This window comes from Bidens hawaiensis, unplaced genomic scaffold (genome assembly GCF_021521415.1).
Source record: "Bidens hawaiensis isolate Kalapana, Puna unplaced genomic scaffold, B.hawaiensis_p1.1 tig00009788_1, whole genome shotgun sequence".
NCBI lineage: Eukaryota > Viridiplantae > Streptophyta > Magnoliopsida > Asterales > Asteraceae > Bidens > Bidens hawaiensis.
In genome coordinates this window covers 12,051-33,006 of record NW_027491732.1, presented here as the reverse complement: position 1 = coordinate 33,006, position 20,956 = coordinate 12,051, and the positions used below count along the sequence as shown (strand labels likewise).

The window sequence follows — 20,956 nt, the reverse complement described above, 5'->3', positions numbered from 1 at the left end:
CAAAATTCATAATCAGAAAAATGGAACATGATGGTTACCTTAAAAAAACATTTGAAAAACTTTAATGAAATAATATTCATTCATCGTGTCATCCTCCCAAAACTTGAAAACGCTCACTCGTTTTGACCCTTTTAATGAATTAATTAAATAATAATAATAAATTAGAAATCATCTTCCAATTCCTAAAATCTTTGATACTGAAATTGATCGATTGATTCTACAATTAGGGTTTAGTTTTGAATGGGTGAATCGGGCGATGCAGAGATGAAGCTCAACATCCGACGGCTCCAAGTTCTCCGTGCGAACAACCCTCCGATTGACGATCGCTGAACTCAAAGATCTGGTGGCTCAAAGCGGCGACGTTCCAGCCAATCAGCAGCGCCTCATTTATAAAGGACGGATTTTGAAGGATGATCAAACCCTACAGAGTTATGGTAATTCATTCATTTTCTTCCGAAACCCATTTCATGATTTCTAGACTTGTACATTATTCATCAAACTCTGCCTCGGCTCGGCTCGTTTACTGTTTATTAATTAATAATTTTTATACGTTTTGAGTGATTTTTATATTGTTATGTGCTTATTATCTATCTTGTTTCTGTTGTGTATAGGGCTGCAAGCAGATCACACAATTCACATGGTGCGCGGTTCGGCTCCAGCACCAGCACCAGCACCTGGAACTCAAGGTGCTGGAGGGGTCGGGCTAGGTGGTTCTGGTGCACCCTTATTTCCCGGGCTTCCTGATTTTCAACAACAGCTAGCTCAAAACCCTAACATGATGAGAGACATGATGAACATGCCATCGGTTCAAAACATACTCAACAACCCGGAGATCATGCGGAGCATGATGATGAACAATCCACAGATGCGTGAAATAATCGACCGGAACCCCGAGCTTGGTCATATTCTTAACGACCCCGCGATTCTCAGGCAGACACTTGAAGCAGCAAGGAACCCGGAACTCATGCGGGAAATGATGCGGAATACTGATCGGGCGATGAGTAATATCAAGTCGTCTCCTGAAGGTTTTAATATGCTGAGACGGATGTATGAAAATGTTCAAGAACCCATTCTGAATGCTACCACACCAGCTGGTAATGATCCCGGCTCCAACCCGTTTGCGGCTTTACTCGGGAATCAGGGTGCGCTTAACAACCCTCCGATAACGGGTTCTGAGACAACCCCCGGGTCTGCGGTTCCTAATTCTAACCCACTTCCCAACCCTTGGGGTGGTAATACTACTGGTAAAGATCTAATAAATGTCCAACTGTTCTGTTACTATAATAAGCATTATTGTTAATGAAATTCGCATGATGGAAATAAATAGGTGGAGCTCGGACAAATGCAGGAACCAGACCACCGACTGTATCTTGGTTAGGTGGAGCTGGTCTGCTCGGGTCAGACCGTCCAGGTGGAATGCCGGACATGAGTCAGCTAATGCAAAATCCAGCAATTTCTCAGATGATGCAAAGCATGCTCTCGAACCCTCAGTATATGCAGCAGGTACGTGATTTTGTTTTAAGTATCGTTATCAGTTTTCACTTAAAAAAAAAAACTTTTTGCATGATTTAATTTGTAGATTGTGAACCAAAACCCTCAACTACGTATCTTGTTCGACTCTAACCCTCAGCTTAGAGAGATGTTACAAAATCCAGAAGTACTTCGTCAGTTAACGTCACCTCAGATGATACAGGTATGTACATATATATAGTTTGACTGTTGAAAATTTTATTTTGACTCTAACCTGACCATTTTGGTATTTTTTATACAGCAAATGATGTCTTTACAGCAGCTTCTACCTCAGCTTAACCAACAGCAATCTACTTTGTAAGTGTGAATCATCTTATTGCTTATTTAACTACTTTGTGAAAATGCAATATAGAGATATCATTTTTCCATTTTAAAACGATCGCTTTTCTGTTGCAGTGGCCCCGGGCAGACAGGTGATGCTACAGGTACGATTGAACAAATCTCTTCTTTTGTTATTTTTATTAATGTATCGATTTTATGTAATATTGTTTTATATTTTTAACCTGCAGGAGCACAAAACAATGCGGGGCTTGATTTCTGGATGAATATGTTTGGTGGACTTGGAGCCGGTGGCTTGGCCGCTTCAAATATACCCGATGGTAAGACTTTACTATGATCAGGATATAGTCATTTATCTTGTAATTATAATATTTGCAGACAACATTAAATAGCTGAATTATGCAATAGGATGGTTTTTTGGTATCTTCTTGGATACTTTAAATTGCCGATGGTAAGACTTTACTATGATCAGGATATAGTCATTTATCTTATAATTATAATATTTGCAGACAACATTAAATAGCTGATTATTTGATCATTACTTTCTCTTCCCAAAAGATAAAAAATGGCAAACTTTTGTTTTCAAGCTTTTTCCTTTCACATTACCGTTTTTAGCGATCATGATTGCAAACACACACACATGTTTGCTAGATTTTTTTTTTCTTTTTTTGGGTAGTGGAAGCAAATCTTCTTAACCTATGTGTCTAGAGGCGTGTTGTAGAGTGTAATTTTGATGAGACATGGAGTACAATAGCCTAAATTAGGGGTGTATATGTGTCGGTTATGACCGAATATTATGGTTACAAATGGATAATCGGACCGGTTAAATATTACATGTTGGACACAGTTTTCTTGAAACATTTTGTTACAAATGATTTATGTTTCTTATTTTCTTATTTTTGCATGTAGTGCCACCGGAACAACTTTATGCGACTCAACTGTCACAACTTCAAGAAATGGGCTTCTTTGACACCCAAGAAAATATCAGGGCGTTGCGTGCTACTGCAGGCAATGTTCATGCTGCAGTTGAGAGGCTTTTGGGAAACCTCGGCCCGTGATGGCGTAGCTTGGTGGTGTTTTGTTTTATTTAAAGTATTCTTTAGTAGACAAAGGGGGGCATGTGGATTTCTTTTGAGGGTGGGTGTGTGTGTGTGTGTGTGTGACGAAGTAAACAAGATTACTTTGCAGTTCGCACCGGCCTCCTCAAAGCAAACCTTTTGGTGTTTGGTGTACAAACAAGTCTGATAGATCATTGTCGTTTTATGACGTTCCTTGAAAGATTAGTCGTTGAAATGTGTTGTGCGTGTGTTCAAGTTTCTAGTTATGTACGTCTTTGAAATGATCTTGGTGGCTGGTACGTTGCTGGAGGAGTTTGGGTTAGTTTTATGATGTTGCAAGCAGGAGTTTCGATCCGTTGTTGTCTAATTTGAGTAGACGTAAATTTGATTCCTTGTTTAATTTAAGGTCAGCCAATTAAGGAAGACGATCACACATTGATAGTGGGAATCCTAGACGAGAACATCTTCCTATATGCTCAATGGACTCTCAAATACTTAATCCGTTCAAACAAGACTCGTAGTAGTTCTGTCTGTGTACTCATCAATATATGTCGTTTAATGTCTCAACATTGACTACACAGAACATACTTCTACTAGAAGATATTGTTTTCTTTTTTTAAAGTTTCATTAGAAGTTATTTCCATAAAAGGTGAAATGTGTCTTAGGCTTTACCTTTTTCTCCTTTGCCACCCGGTTAACGTGTGTTAAGGACATGTGACATAAGCTTTTGACGCCCCTTGGAAGCTCCACAACTAGTGGTCTTATAGAACAAAAACTCACGGTTTTTGTTGATAATGTTATTGTTCAGTACAAACCTTATCCGTATGTTATCGTTTTTTGTTAATTACATATTCGTTAAAAACACAACCAATTTAGATGCCATTTGTTAAAATTGTATAACATGTTATGGTAGGTTTAACAAAACTCAAAAACGTTCTGAGTTCACCTTTTTACTTTGTACGTACTCTTGGTAACCAAAAAAAAGGGTGATATTTTCTAAATATTATAAATAACAATAACAATGGTTTAAATTACACAAACGTTTGTTTTTGAAAATGAAGTAAAAGTGCGGGGTACGAGACAACCTCCGAGAAACATGTCAAAGTCATATATATCTATCATAAATCATAACTGAAAATAACTGCCCATGAAAGACACACAACACACTTACTATGTGTAACCGTCGCCGCCACCCCCACCTTATTACCCCCTTTTACATCCTCATTATAATCATATTATTATGAATATGAACAAGTCCACCACATTATGATCAACCCACCGGATCTACAACTCTGCATTCAACCCATCACCACCATTCAACCCCACCACCAGAAGAAGCGGACCAAGATGATCCGCTTCCCCAAACCCAGTCCTCAACCTTCCCCTTCCGCGGTCCCAGTTATTACCAAGATGAAACCCGACCCCAGTGTCCCCAAAATCACCCCTCCATGTACCGAGTGCGGTAAGCGCTTCTGGTCATGGAAAGCCCTCTTCGGCCACATGCGCTGCCACCCCGACCGACCCTGGCGTGGGATCAACCCGCCACCAAACATCATCCACCACCCGACCGAGGAAGACGAGTACGTGGCAGCGTGCTTGCTAATGCTCGCAAACACGCCACCCGTCTCACATAATAAGATTCAACCAACCACTTCTGCGTCCACAAGTGACCAACATGACTACAACCCACTCGGCATCAATGACCCGCAAACCAGATTCGAGTGCTCCAGTTGCAAAAAGGTGTTCGGGTCACACCAAGCATTAGGGGGCCACAGGGCAAGTCACAAGAATGTGAAGGGATGCTTTGCAATAACGAAAACCGACGAAGAGCTTGAATACGGAGATCATTATGCGAGTGAGGGTTTGAACATGAATCAGCAACACAAATGCAGTATTTGTTTGAAGATATTTTCAAGTGGACAAGCACTTGGTGGCCACAAAAGTTGCCATTTAGAGAAAGAAGATGGTGTTGTACCAACTGCCATAGCATTAAGGTTTGACTTGAATGCACCTGCACCATTACAAGATGACTCCACCTGTTCAGTTCAGGTTTGGATTTAAGATTACATCTGTGAACTATATATATATATATAATATAGTCATGTATTATAACATTACATAAGTGTCTGTACCTATGTATCATGTAATCATGTATGTCTGTTCCTTTCTATATATATGTATATAACATATTAACATAACTTGTATTTTTCTAACTTCATACATTTGTGTAATTCCTCAATGGTATCGTGTATTTCCTTGAGCAAAAGTTGATTATTATCGCCTGCGATGAACTTATAAGACGTGTTATTCACGTGAATCATACTGTAACCGGCGACCACTTTAACCCGTTTATCTCTAACCATGGCTCTAAACCTTGCAGCCGTGTCCCATGAACCACGTGCAGCATACATGTTTGATGCAAGCATGTAACCACTCGAGTTATCCGGTTCATATTCAATAACGCGTTTAACCACTTTCTCATTAATATGTTCATTACTGTTGTGGCTTGTTCTACAACCATTTAACAAAGCCCCCCAAGCACTCGCACCGACACTTTGACTATCAGCGAGTTGGTCAACCAGTTCCATTGCCAGATCCAGTTTTCCACCCCGGCTTAATAAGTCTACTAAACAAGAGAAATGTTCTAAGCTCGGTTTGACTTCTTGACTATTGATAAACTTTTGGAAAAACGATAGCCCCTCGTTTATCAAACCTCCATGGCTACATGCTGATAACACCGAAAGTATTGTAACTGAATTAGGTTTTAAACCATGTACTTCCATTTCCGTTAACAATCGTAATGCCTCACGAGGAAGCCCGTTCATACCACATGCTGCAATCATGGCACTAAACGATACAACATTTTGTTTCATAATTTGATTAAAAGCTTTCTTTGAGGTAATTATATCTCCATAACTTGAGTACATATCCAAAATGGCGGTCCCAACTATTGTCTCGGTTGCAAACCCTAACCTGATCGCGATCCCATGAACTGATTTTGGTCTTTTTAGTTCAGAATAACAAGAGCAGGCTTCTATGAGATTTAGTACAGTAACAGCATTCGGTTTCTCATGTGTTTGCATCATATTATTAAAGACTTTGATTGCTTCATTGGGAAAACCACAATGTGTGAAAGCTGCAATCATTGTGGTCCAAGAAATCGTATCGCGAATTTTAGTCGAATTAAACAACTTTTGTGCAGAACATATAAGATTGCACTTTGCATAAACATCAATTAAAGTATTGACTATGAAGTGATTCGACTCGAGGTTTTTCCTGATAATCACGGTATGAATGCATTTGCAGATACTTGGGTCTGCAAAATGTTTGCATACTTGTAGAAGGTTGACTAATGTGACTGCATCAGGGTCGGTTTTGGACTTTTGCATTGACTTAAAAAGATTAATAGCTTCGGAATATTTCCCATTACAAACGAGTCCAGATAAAAGAGAATTCCATGAAACAATGTTGTTTAAAGGCATGTCTTTCCAAGCTTGAAATGCAGAACCGGGATTGTTACATTTAGAATACATGTCGATTAATGAGTTGCCTATAAACAAATCATTAAGAAAACCTTTACGAACAACAAACCCGTGTAACGTTCTTCCTATAATATCGTTCTTTAAATCAGTACACGCCTTGAGTGCACTCACCACCGTTTGAGCATCTAATTCGGTGTTAAACTGCGATAGCATCTCTTTAAATATCCTCAAAGCAACAAGCGCTTGATCACCTTTAACATAGGCCGAAATCATGACGCTCCAGGCAACGACATCTCTCTCAGACATTTCATCAAACAGCTTGTGTGCATACTCAATGGCCATATTCGCATAGACCCCCAAAAGGGAGTTTCGGAGCGATGGGACGGTCAAAAAGTTAGCCTTAATCATGTACCCATGGAGCTTACACCCTTGCTGCAAATCTCCAACTTTGTTAATTGCTTGAATGACAATGACTAAGGTGGAAACATTGGGTTGAAAGGCAGCCGCTCTGGCGCGCATAAAGGATAAGATTCCGTTATGGAAATAGGCATATTGAATGAAGGCGGGTATCATAATATTCCAAGAAACAGAATCCTTGTTGTTTAAGTTATTAAAGACATTGCATGCGGAATCTATAAGGCCAGCTTTAGAATAGAAATCCATGATGGAATTTGCAACAGATGTGCATGATTCGACACCGAGCTTGATTGCGGATGCATGAAGGGGAGATGATGATGTTGCTGAGCATGGCTTTAATATTTGTAGCCAGTTTTTGTTAAATGATGCCTGTTTGATGTGTGCAACCAAGTTTGGAAGTGATGCTTGATGATTCATTTCATTGGGCAGACTAGACTAATTTTGATTGCATTTGGGAAAACATATAATGAGTTTGTATCCAAGAGTCTTTTGTGAATTCATACACAATTGGTAAATGTGATGCTTTGATATTTTCAAGATAAGCATAAATATTTGAAGATCATTTTCAAATAATTGTCATTGTGGTATAATTGCTTTTGTTATTCTCATGTAAAGTGGACCTTTTCAAGATGTTGTTTTGTAATCATATTTCTTTTCACATAACAGCAAAGCCTGGTATTTACAAGAATAACCATTGTAGGATAATTACTTTTTGTTGCAAACAAAGTGCAGTACTTTAGTGAAATTTTTGATCTAAAAATTTATGATGTAAACTTTATGATTTTTTATTGCCTTTGATTTTAGGCATGTTAAATGTATGATTTATTGTTTTATTTAGAATTTATGATTTGATGGTTATTGTGTACATGAAATGGGTGTGCTTGATTTTGCGAAGCACATGGCAACTTTCGAATTGCACTTATACTGAGAAAAAATTGCTTCAAATTGGCAAATCCAAGTTTGATTATTTGACTTAATAAACGTAACATTTGTTTGATGCTTTTCACTTTTTTTCTCGATTCATAGAGTTGCACGTAAGAGTTGTTACCAGTAGGCTGTGAAGTTTATCTTACAAGGAAAATTTTGGAAACTTATATGGTGATCGAGTATATGTAGGTGTTTTGTTTTTATTATTGTACAGTTAGATGTGTTATCTTTGTTCATTGTGTACATATGTTTCTTAATCATTGATTCATCCTATTTTTGTGTTCTTATATTTTATATTATCTTTAGGGCATGATCAAAATTGGAGACTATGATTTGCAACAGGTGTTTATTTGATTTTATTAGTAATAATGTTGGCTAATAATTTAATATGTTAAATTGTTAATCATGGTGGTTTTATGATTGAAAAACTTTAAGGAAGCATTAGATTTGCATGATATTTAAACTCACCAGCAGCTCCATCTATAGCACATAAAATTGGTAATTACCAATTTACCCTCTATGATCACCTTATTTACCATAGTGTTGTAAGTCGTAACCACTGGTGTGTTCTTTTATTTATAGGTGAAAAGAAACAGGATCCACTGGTAATGTATGCGCAGGGGATATCATGCATGTAAATTGTTATAAACTTCTCTTCTATCATAATATATAAATTTTATAAACATTTTAACATTAGATACTTAAGTATGGTTTCACTGGCAATGTATGCAGGGGATATCATGTTGGCTTTCAAATGATTGGTGCTGCATTTGACGAGGTCAAATTTAGATTTCCATAATCAATCATATTCTATCCAACAATCGAACGAGGTATGTGATTTGTTTTGTCAATTACTTCCTTCTACGCTAACATTAAACACCCATTCTCAACAAAGCCTAATTTAGATTCTTGCAAACTTCGCTAACCGATCGAGGGTAAATCGTACCTGCTGCCAAAATCATTATTTTTATCATCAAATCTTCGAGGTATGAAACTAATTTCATTAACTCTTCGTTTGAATACCAAAATCATAGAACAGGTGTGAATATGATTAATTTTCGACCAGCTTTAATTTTGTTATAGTGCTGATCTTGATGGTTCAATTGTGGATTCAGATGTACACAATGCTTCTAGGACAAAAAAAATCTGCAAGTATTTCTTCATTCATAAGTTTGTAAGCACCTGTTTTTGGTTTAACGTATAAATGAGATTGTTTTGAAGGATTACATGGGTGAGCATATATTAGTTCAGTCATTCCACTTCACAGAAACTGAACACCAAAATTTGGTGTTTGTAAAATCATCCACTAAAATAGGTTTGGTTAATTTGGTTAGTTTGTCAGTTTTCGGTCTGGTTAATTTCAGTTCATAACTAAACCAAACTGTTTTGTTTAGTTACACATGAAATTAGAGGTATTCACGGTTCATTTTAAAACTGTGAAACCGCCCATTGGTTTTTGGTTTGTCGGCTTTTGGTTAATTTCGGTTCAGTTTTCGGTTTGGTTTCAGTTATTGCTCACCCCTAGGATTTTACATATGAACTACAAGAAACGCATAACACTTCAACAGTTGTATGTATTGCTTTAAATCTTTTCAACTTTACGTACAAATGCATTATGTAATAATCACGTTTCTTACCTAAAATTGTTTAAAGGTTTAACTTGTGTACAACAGGGAAAGGGGTGAATCTTGCAGTGTACAAGTAGCAAAGCATGTTGAGAGAAATTGATGAGGGATAAGTTAATGACAATTATGCTATCATCTGTTACAACTTACAAGCTATTTTTAATATTCAATATATAATGTTTTAGCACTTACCATTATGCAATGTGTTTGGGTTTGTTGATCTGGCTTCATTATGCAATGGGTTCACTTGACCCTGATCTCCTCCAAATAGCTCCACCCTTGATTTTGGTTGATGTTGTGCATGTAATGACTCGGTTAACAAAAGTGTAGGACAAAAGTTGATTGGAGTGTTATAGCATAGTTAATTGATAATGCAGTGTATGAGGTAATAAAACTGCTACTGATTTCACATGTTTATATTACAAATTCTATTCACATGTTTCCAAAAAAATTATATTCTGCATCCATGGATAAAAGAACAAAAATATGTCTTCACACTGTACTAAAAACAAGTTAACCATATTGAATTGAAGTAAAGAAAATCATTAACATATAATAGGAAGTAGAATAGACCAAAATGACAATTATGCCCTTTTTAGAAGTTTTCACATTTGGCTCAAAGATGAAAGCCGAATGACCGTTAAAAGCATGTTTATAAAAGTTAAAACATATTCCATACTTTGGTAAGTAGGAAAACATACTTGAGGATATTTAAGAGTTCTTTCAAGATAGCATGTTTTGAGTAAAAGTGGCAATTTCAACCCGTTTACTAATGAGCCCGATTTTGGTAACGAATCAACCAACCAAGATGAAAGATCTTTAGCTATCATTGTTTCTAACCCACAAGAATCGGCCCTTTTAATTTTGGGTTGGGTCCGTTTATTTTGGTTAAGGGTCTTTTTCAGTTTCATGTACATTCCCTGTGTTCACTCTTTTTTGCATCATGTTTTTTCTTAGTCTTGGATTGATCAACTACGATGACATCATCATGAAGTTGTGGGGAATTCAACTTCCATCCCGGATGAACCTAGCAGTCCAATTACAGTAGAATGATAGAAGGTATTAGGCAGGTGACGGTTTTACCCTTATTCATGTTTTGAGTTAAGTTATAGGTCAAGTAGTTCGGAAGTCGTCTCAGTTGTATATTAAAATTCATGAGAAAAACTTACAAGATTGTTGTAAACTTGTAATTATACATATTATCATTAATATTTGTTGTTGTAGTTTTTAATTTTTTAACAAACCCGTGTATCACACGGGTTCTAACCTAGTAATTAATACATAGATAGATGTTCGCGTCAACAGAGAAAAGGAAAACTATTTTATCTGGATTTTGTTCCATGAAGAAAGACCAAAATATCTCCACCGAGGATGGTTGAAAATCAATATTGAAGAGGTAGGTCCCAGCAGGGCTCAGTTGGTCCCGCATGACTCACCTTGAACAGGGATGTCTGCGCAAAGACCATCTACTCCCGCAGGACCCACCATGCTCAGAGAAGCCTACGCGCAGTATGCAAGCTGCATACGCAGGGAAAAGCCTCCCAATGGTAAAGTAACCCGCCTGTTCCCGCAGTTGCGGATACAAGCCATCAGGGAAGGCTACCCGCACAGCATAGCTACACGCATAAGGCTTAACACTTACAAATATTCAGTGTCACCTGAAAGAATGAGCAAAGGCGGGAGGGGGAAAACTCCCGCCAAAATGGGCCAGTCCGTATGATGGAGGATCTTTTGCGTGATACCTGGCGAGGTAAAGACAAAAGATCTGACCAAGAATGCGACAGCTCACTGACAGCAGCGTGGCAGACAGCACGCCACTGCACTGTGACCAATAGCCGCCGCCTGCTCACCAACTCCTGCCAGAGCACGTGCCTAGCCTGCAGTTGGTAGAAGACGAAGAGTGCACGGCACGCCTGCTCTATGTCAGACGCTACCTGTCCACCACTCACAGGCAAGGCACGTGCATAGGTTACAGTTGGTAGCGTGTTGGGCCGGCTAAACCCCTTGGATACCCACCTTCGGCTATAAAAGACAGCAAATGGTATTATCATTTCATCATCTACTATCTCGTATAACTTACTTGATAACTGCTCTAATAGTATTCATATACTTTTATATTCAAAGAGCAATATAGACTGATTCTCACGCCGGAGGGTGGTCACAAGGAGGAACCCCCCCCTTCTCAGTGACGAGCTTACGGTGTCTGTTTTGCAGGTTCCCTGAAGTACAACTTACTCTGCTGGACCTAACCTTCGTGGGAAACATTACTTAGCCCCCAGATTACCTATAATCTGCCCGGGGTCACTTAGTGTTTCTTCATTGGCGCCATCCGTGCATAAAAGCTAGAACTACATCTTTCTCCAGTTTTTCAAAACTTCCAAGATGACTAGAGAAACTCCGGTAACCACAACCCCAGCCACTGGGGTAAACACCGGCAACACAATGTTTACAAACACTACCCCAGCCACCCAAGCTGGGGGAAGTGAAGTACATTTTACGAACACTACCCCAGTCACTCATGTAGGGGCAAGTGGAGTAAATATTCCACTGGGATTCACTGATGCCCAGCTGGAAAAACGAACTCGAGCCCCTCGCCAAACACTTGATCAAGTGAAGGCATGGGCCGAGGCACGTCAAAGAGAATTTCAGGCTGAGTTGGAAGAACGCTTGCGTTCAGTCCAACAAGCTGAGGAATTCGGTAGTACTCGCCAGCACCTCAACATGAGTAGTGAGTGCGAGTACTCAGACGACGAGAGGGAAGACTCCGACACCGACGCGAACCCTCGCCATAGGGCGAAAGGGAAGCGTAAGGAAACGGACCCCCAGCCAAAAAGGAATTTTGGGGAAGCATTCCAACCAGTCACGGAGAAAAGCTCGCGTGACTTCTCCAAGGCCTTTAGACCTACTGCCACAAACGCAGGAAGGTCAAAATTTGCTAGGGACATTGCAGAAGCAATCGCCCCGAGGAGTGCCAAACAAATGTCCAACATTGGCACATACGATGGTCTATCCGACCCAGATGACCATCTGAACAGATTCATTGCGGGGGCAACCGTCAGTAACTGGACGGAGCCCACGTGGTGCTACATGTTCCAGATGACTCTGGTAGGAGCAGCCAGAGCATGGTTTGACCGTTTACCGGTCCACCACATTTATGACTGGGCAGACTTCCAGAACAAGTTCAGTCAACAGTTTAGTCAACAGAGGAAGCACACTGAGGAGCAGTGGACGATCCTCAACTGTGTGAGAGAAGAGGATGAATCCTTACTGGACTTCATCACCCGCTTCAACTCCAAGAAGCTGAGTCTGGGCAACGTCAGCGAAGACCTCGTTCGCGCCGCTTTCATTCAGGGCGCTGAGTACCCAGAACTTATCCGCACTTTGACGGGTAAAGACGGCATGCCATCCACATGGGATGCCATAATGACGGCAGCCAAGCGCTTTGCCGAAACGGAGAAACAGCTGGGAAGAGATCTCCCCCAGAATACAAACCTCTACACACAGAGGACAAGGGAGAACAATGTGAGAGCCGCCCGGCTAAACAAAAAGAGGCGGCAAGGTATTTGGCAGTCAAGGATTAACTTTGACACCCCCTCAAGCTCTCGCCCTCTGGTTGGCGGAAGGGACAACACGCACCCTTCCAACCGGAAGAACCGTTGGACGCCACTCACCAAGAGCGTCACGGAGATATTTGCCACGGAAAAACTGCCATGGCCAAAAGCCCCAGCGATCCGACAGAAACCCAATGCGGATCAAAGCAAGTCTTGTGACTTCCATGGGACAAAGGGCCACAGCACTGAGGAGTGCACATCCTTGAGGGACATCGTTGAGACATTCGTCAAGGATGGGAGGTTGCAACACCTCGTGGCATCTATCAAGAAAGGGGGAAGAAACGACAACAGGTACAGGGGTAACGGACGAAAGCCCGTCGACATCAGCATCAACATGGTCCATGGTAAGGTCAGAGGAAGAAAGAGACCGATGACCGAGCCATGCGCATGGAAGGAAGCAGAAGTGCGCTTCCCGCGAGTGCCGGGAGGCCCAAACAAAGAAGGCCCCATTGTCATTAAAAGCCAGCTGGGGCACTACATCACCTCCCGCACACTCGTTGACAATGGCGCATCGTCGACAGTGATGTACAGGCAGTTCTTCGACAAGCTCGACGATGAAGACAAGGAACGCCTGGAGACGGTCTACGCTTCAATGGAGGGGTTTGACGGCAGCATGAACACTCCCTTGGGCATCCTATCTTTCCCCGTCACTCTCACCGATGGGAATTATTCACGCACGGAGGATGTGGATTTTGTTGTAATGAAAAAACCACATCATACGTATGACATCCTATTCGGGAGAGACGGGATGGCAAGATTCAACGCCGTGGTATCCTCAGTCCACGGCATGATGGGATGGCCAACAACTGACGGCGTAGCGATGATCACGGGCATTCCCCAGGTATGCATCGCATCTGTCTCTTCTAAACCCAAACCGAAGATGGCCAAACAAACCATCACTGAACCTGAACAGTGGGCATTCAATGGGAAATATCCTGATCAGGCCGTTACCATTGGCCCGACAATTGTTGATCCAACACGCACCTTACTCAAGCGCTTACTGCAGCGAAACGCAGACATCTTCGCGTGGACACCAGCCGACATGACTGGTGTACCCCGGAGTAAGGCAGAGCATAAGCTCAAATGCGATCCGGCCGTTACGCCGATCGTACAAAAGCGCAGAGTAATGGGGCCCGAGCAAACCAACGCGTGCAGAACCCAAGTCAAGGAACTCCTTGATGCGGGCATCGTGCGCGTTAGCAAATATCAAACGTGGGTTGCAAATCCCGTAATGGTACCGAAGAATAACAAACAATGGCGCATGTGCATAGATTTCAAAGATTTGAACAAAGCATGCCCCAAAGATTGTTATCCGTTACCAGAAATTGATCTCAAGGTGGATTCGGTGGCACCATTTCGCCTTAAATGCTTCTTGGATGCGTATAAGGGGTACCATCAAATCCACATGGCTGTAGATGACCAGGACAAAACCGCCTTTCGGACGCCCGATGGCACATTTTGTTATAAAATGATGCCATTCGGACTTAAGAACGCCGGGTCCACGTACCAACGACTAATGGACAAAGAGTTTCACGCCCAAATTGGGAGAAACTTGGAAGTCTATATGGATGATTTGGTCATCAAAAGCCCCGAGCCAGAGGCGATGTTGAAAGACATTGAGGAAACTTTCAACACGCTCAGAAAGATAAACATGAAGCTCAACCCGAGCAAGTGTTCATTTGGGGTGGAAGAAGGGAAGTTCTTGGGAGTCATTATTACTAAAGATGGCTTCAGAGCGAACCCTGAAAAAGTCGAAGCCATTGTCAAAATGGAATCACCTACCACCATAAAACAGGCTCAAACACTGAACGGACGACTAGTCGCGCTTAACCGCTTTTTGGCAAACCATGCGGATAGGTCGTTCCCATTTGTGTCAACACTAAGAAATTGTTTAAAGAAAACGCACTTCCGCTGGACACCAGAAGCGGAAGCAGCTTTCCAGGAGATTCGATCACGCCTGATCGAACTCCCAACACTCACAGCACCACAAGCGGGAGAGGAGTTAATCCTATACCTCTCCGCAACAGATAGAGCAACCGGGGCAGTCCTGCTTGTAGAACGAAAAGGCATCCAGATGCCAATCTATTATGTTAGCCGCGTGCTGGCTGACGCGGAAACCCGGTACTCTACCCTGGAAAAACTGGTCTTGGCACTTATACACGCTTCACGCAGGTTGAGACGATATTTCCAGGGTCACCCAATCACTATTCTCACCAACTTCAAACTCTCAAATGTTCTAGGCAAACCCGAGTTATCGGGACGCCTAGCCAAATGGGCAATTGAATTGGGAGAATATGCGATTCAATACAAGCCGAGACCAGCCATTAAAGGCCAGGTCCTGGCTGATTTTATTGCAGAAGTCCCCGCTGCGCGGGAGAAAGAGTGCCAGGAGGAGGTTCAACCCTCCCCAGCACACGAAATCGATGAGGTCTGGCGACTCTACACTGATGGAGCAGCTAGTAACGAGGGTTCAGGCGCAGGGTTAAAATTAACAAACCCAGCAGGCCAGGAATATACTTATGCTATTCGGCTGGATTTCCCAAGTACGAATAACGAAGCTGAATATGAAGCATTCCTGGCCGGATTGAGGATTGCGCGTAAAATGGGTGTAAAAAATTTGGAAGCCCATGTAGATTCCATGCTAGTGGCAAACCAGATAAACGGGACGTACACGGCTGTAAATGACACAATGGCCCTGTACCTCGCCCAGGCCAAAGCCATCATGCGCGATTTTAATGATTGTAAAGTGATACATGTCAAGCGCAGCGAAAACAAATCTGCGGATGCGTTAAGTAAGCTTGCATCACTGGCCTTCACCCACTTGGGAAAGGACATCCGCGTGGAACTCCTCGAAACACCATCAGTCCCGCACAAGGAAATTTGTGTCATCCAAACCGGTACAGAAACATGGATGACCCCAATAATAAAATACCTTGAAGCAGGAACGTTACCAGAGTCGAAGTCACAGGCAAGAAAACTACGCTGTAAAGCACTGAATTATCAGCTGGTCAATGACACCCTTTACAGACGTAACTTTCTTGGCCCATTGTTAAGATGCGTAGACAACCAAGATGCTGACTACCTCCTAAGGGAGGTTCACGAAGGCATCTGTGGAGTACACGCAGGTCCCCGCGCTGTGGTAGCCAAGCTAAACAACGCGGGATACTTCTGGCCGGGTATGCATATGGACGCGTTGGCATACATCAGAAAATGCAGATCTTGTCAGCTTTACGCACCCAACACGCATCGCCCGAAAAATGAACTTGTTCCTGTCACTTCCTCGTGGCCATTTCAGAAGTGGGCCATTGACGTGACAGGCCCATTTCCAACAGCAGCTGGGAATGTTCAGTTCCTAGTGGTAGCCATTGACTACTTCACCAAATGGATAGAAGCGAAACCTTTAGCCCAAACAACTGCAAAGCATATCAAAAAATTTATTTGGGAATTTATTATTTGTCGTTTTGGACTTCCACAGAATTTGGTAAGCGACAATGGCACCAACTTTGCTGACAAGAAGCTACAGCAGTGGCTGAAAGAACTTCAAATCACCCACACCTTTACCTCAGTGGCACACCCGCAAGGTAACGGTGAGGTAGAAAGAGCAAACAAGAGCATCGTCGAAGGCATCAAGAAAAGACTCTTGGAACACAGATCCGGCTGGGTGGACGAGCTTCCGCACGTCCTTTGGGCAAACAGAACGCTGAAGAAGACCAGCACGGGAGAAACCCCGTTCAGTCTCACTTATGGCACTGAAGCCATGATCCCAGTCGAAATCGGTTTACCCTCACCAAGGGTCTTAATCCAACCAGAAGACAATGATGCGGAAAGACGGTTAGACCTTATGCTAACCGAAGAGCGCAGAGACTTAGCCGCCGTGCGTGAAGAAAACTACAAACGACAAATGCAAAAGTACTACAACACGCGGGTAAAACTCTGCAACTTCAAGGAAGGAGACTACATACTGCGTAACAACGAGGCTTCGAACCAACAACGCCCAGGAAAGTTGGCCCCGATTTGGGAAGGGCCATACATTATCAAAGAAGTTCTGGGAAAGGGCGCGTACCGGCTCGAAAGGCTCGATGGCACTCCCATCCCTAGAACATGGAATGGAGCTCAATTACGCAAATGTTATATGTAGATCAATTCCAACTTGTAAAGAAAAGGCCTAGAGCCACTTCTAATGGAAATGATTCTCCTTTCATGATGTATTGATAGCTTGTAACCTATGAACTTCCCTTACGGGAAGAAGTAGTTGCGTGTGGAAGGCGGCAATACCCGCATAAACACAACGCCAAAATGTTAAAAAGTTCTAAGGAAAACCTACACGCAGGTCAGATGAAGGTAAAGTTTAGCCATCCTTGTAAGTGCAAGTGACGGTCTTACCCGCACAATCACGAACAAGGAAGCCAAACTTAACTTACCATCTACCACGTTAAAAGGTTAACTTATGAACACTTAAAAAAGGAGAAGAAAAACCTACACGCAGGTCAGATATAGGTCTAAAGTTAAAGCCATCCTACTAAGTGCAAGTGACGGTTACACCCGCACAATCACGAAAGAGGAAGCGAAAACTTTAGTCCATTATCAACCACGTTCAAAGGTTTAACTTAATGCCTTAGAAATTTCGAAAAGGAAACCTACACGCAGGTCAGATAGAGGGTAAAGATTAGCCATCCTACCAAGTGCAAGTGACGGTTTTACCCGCACAATCACGAAGGAGGAGGCGAAACTTTAACCCATCATCAACCACGTTCAAAGGTTCTTATTCTAAACACTTGGAAAATTGCTAAATCAAACTAAGTATGCAAGTCATAAGTTTATAAAGCAAGGAACCCAAGGAAGGAAATAACAATCTTATACGCAAAGAGATTAATATTTCACAATCAATTACAACAATGGCTGGGTAACTACCCGCCTAAAAGAAATCTATACAAAGCTAAGTCTATCCTAGCAGCGGGAAGGGATCTTCAGGATCAGGCTTCAGGGCCACCTCCGCTTGGGCCAGCACCATCAGAGCGCGGCTGCCCAAGGAAAGCCTTAAGGATGTTTAGCCCATCATCAGCAGCAGCAGCTTCATTCACCTTCTCCACCACTGGATGCGGGAAGGCAGCGTACTGGCTCACAGCTTGGTCATAAGCAGCTTCAGTGTTAACATTGAATAAAGGGAAGTTGGAGGGCGGAAAGCCTCTCTCAGCAAACCCTAGACCAAGCAGGAAGCCAGTCTTCTGCCCATCCTCATGAGAAGCGTTGAGGGCTGCGCTCATCGCATCGTCATAAGAGGTCTCTGAAAGGACCTGACGCACAACCTACAAAAGAATTAAAGTTAGAACATTTTCTAATTACGAGCAGAAAGCGTAAAGAAAAAGAGGATACCTGAGGCAACGCTTCTCGAAGCAGCCATTGGAGGGTAGCTTGACTTTCTTTGTAAGCACGTTCGGCTCCGCTTTTATCAAGGTTGGCAAGTTGAATTTCCTTGGCGGCAGCTTCTTCGACGCTTTGAAGTTTCCTCTCAGTGCGGTCAAGCACCCCCCTCTGGTCAAGGATCTCTTGCAGCTTCTTGGCATCTTCCATTGCCAAGGCGTCATGAGCATGTTGAAGAGCTTTTAATTTGCATTTAAGCTGCTCATTCTCTTCGCGAAGCGGCTCAGCAACAGCTTCAGCCTTGGCAGCCCTCTCAGTTGAGTTTCGCGCAGTCTCCTTAGCCAGCCGAAGCTGTTCATTCACAGCTTGGGCAGCCTTGGAGCGGGCCTCGAGTCGCGCCTGGACTTCAACCTCGAGGGCCTTGAATGCCTTCTCCTTCTCGGCTGCGGCAGCGGCCAACTGCCGGTTCTCCTCCCGAAGAGCCCGCGCTTCAGATACATCTTTGGCGCGAGCTGCTTTTAACTTGTCGTTTTCACGACAAAGCAGCTCGACGCGGGGCTGCGTTCGGGCCTGGAGAACCCGAAGCTCATTGGTTAGCCTACCCTCTTGGTAGCTAGCCATGGCTTCCCCCAACGCACCATGAGGAGCAGCGTGGCGAGCCCAGTCCACGCACTCCACAGGGGTGCGAAGGGTTGTTCCTCGGCGTATGTTCCATCTTGGAACATACACTTCATTGGAATCCGACACTGCAAAAGAAACAAAGGCAGTTAGGAAAAGATGACAAAAATATACAAAGAAAAAAGAACCCTACGTACCTGTAGGGTCAATAACAGGCCGATAGCCGCCAAACCCATCACCTGAACCTAAAGGAAATCCATCCAACAGGTCAGGCAGACGGGAAGGTGGCATAGATCGGCGGGAAACCCGGCGCGTACCTGATGGTCCGGCCGTCGGTGCCGTTGGCGCAGGTATAGTGGCAGCCGCCGTGGTAGCCATTGTTGGCGCCGACTGCTCAGCAACAGTAACCGCCGGCTCCGTGAAAGATGCTGTAAAAACTGCACTCACGGCCGGCGGAGACACCTTCGCAGCTGGAACAGCCTCAGGAAGGCTGGAACCAGCGGAAGCAAGCGTAGACGCTTGGGTCGACGCCTCGGGAAGGCTGACCGAGTCTACCGTCATTGGCGGGGGAATACTTACTCCAACTCCACCCTGGAATGCGTCAACATCCGCACCTGCACGAGCAAAAGTGTTAGAAAAATTTATTCGAAACAAATCTAGACAAGAATTATGGGGGTACTTACGGGGTCTCTTGAGCTTGAACGCACGGACGAGCGGGGGCGAACCCGATGGAGCCGGCCTCTTAACACCGGTAACCGTCGTTGTCGCTGCCTCCCCGGAGGTAACACCTGCAGCCTCCGGAACGGTGGTCTCTTCACCACCGGGCTTCCCCGCCACCTCTGCATTATCTGACTCCGAGTCAGATAGGACTACCGGGTCGGCCGTAGAGGCCACCTTCTCCTTGCCTTTCCAGACGGCAGCCTTTTTCTTCCGCACCAGCGGAGGACCTTCTGCGGATTCCTCAGAAGAAGAAATGTCATGAACTCCAGCAGCAGGCACAGCATTGAGAGGATCAGGGTAGAAGATAGGCTTACCTGGCCGTCGGTGGCTCAGGATCTCTTGGCCTGGCGGGTAAACCTCCACGAACCGACCCGCAGTCTGCTCTAAGATGGGCAACTCGTTCTCGTCCAGAGCACGAGTACCCATCCGCGCAGGACCATCTTCCTCCCGCGGATTCAGGAGCGATTGAAGATCGTTACCCTCTGAAATCAACAAGAAAGTTAGAAAAAATCGTAGTCAGCAAAAAGAAACAAGACATACCATAAGGGGTAGAGTTCGAACCATATTCAAGGACGATCGGAACCTTATCCGCATTCGCCGCCTTCCACACCCGGCTCATCCCCAGCATCACCATCGCCGACTCTGGAAAACGGAAAACCGGGGACTGGACCCGGGATATCTTCGCGAACCATTCCGCCTCCTCGTAGTTGATGGCGGGAAGGTTCGGAAGCGGCTGGCCATTCTTGAACTTCATGGCAATGGGGATGGCTCGAGCGGATATGAAGAAGAACTCTCTCCTCCATGAGCGAAGACTCCGCTCGGTGGCACAAATCTTTAAACCCTTGATACGGGTTGTAAGAGTGTACCACCCTTGGATGCACCTCCAAGTATAGAAGGTCATCAGGCGGTCAACGAGGGGCTCAAGGCCCAGTATCCGGCACACCCACTCAAAGTGCCGGACCTTGGCAATAGCCATGGGGTGCACCTCGGTCAAGTGCACACCGTGCCTCTCTAGGACACGGTACACAAACTTTGTCAACGGAAACCTAAGGTTCCCATAGACAAAGAATGCAGCATAAACCCCGATCTTGCCACTTGGGGCATCGTACACAGTATGGTGGGGCTCAGGAAACTCAGGCTCGAGAGACTCAAGCATGAACTTCCTGACGATATACTGGTACAGCTCGGCAGGAAGAGAACACTGGCATTCACCAGCAGTCTTCTGGTCATCAGCATCGTGAGAAGACATGGTGGAAGAAGAGATTTCGGAATAATGCTTTACTGAAAAAGAAATTCGCCGGAAATTACTTGAGAAGAGGAGATGAAAG

At 43.6% G+C, this 20,956-nt stretch overlaps 1 protein-coding gene and 2 pseudogenes across 2 annotated transcripts; 2 read left to right on the top strand and 1 right to left on the bottom strand.

The window, feature by feature from the left end:
- The first annotated feature begins 240 nt into the window (after positions 1-240).
- On the top strand, positions 241-3,389 carry LOC143533571 (ubiquitin domain-containing protein DSK2b-like; annotated as a pseudogene). Its single transcript, XR_013135382.1, has 8 exons — positions 241-434; positions 612-1,244; positions 1,328-1,503; positions 1,580-1,693; positions 1,772-1,827; positions 1,927-1,955; positions 2,040-2,129; positions 2,719-3,389. The product of XR_013135382.1 is annotated as a ubiquitin domain-containing protein DSK2b-like (transcript).
- Positions 3,390-4,129: 740 nt separating this feature from the next.
- Positions 4,130-5,080, top strand: LOC143533562 (zinc finger protein ZAT3 pseudogene; annotated as a pseudogene).
- Positions 4,723-7,066, bottom strand: LOC143533560 (pentatricopeptide repeat-containing protein At2g17210-like). The gene is made up of 2 exons (XM_077028298.1): positions 5,000-7,066; positions 4,723-4,903 (listed from the first exon to the last, which is right to left on the bottom strand). The coding sequence occupies exon 1, from the start codon at positions 7,010-7,012 to the stop codon at positions 5,057-5,059; it is 1,956 nt and encodes a 651-aa protein (XP_076884413.1). The 5' UTR covers positions 7,013-7,066; the 3' UTR covers positions 4,723-4,903; positions 5,000-5,056.
- Positions 7,067-20,956: the final 13,890 nt, after the last annotated feature.

Coding starts and splice junctions, on each gene's coding strand:
- LOC143533560 (XM_077028298.1), bottom strand. CDS start 7,012: ATGGATTTCTATTCTAAAGCTGGCCTTATAGATTCCGCATGCAATGTC.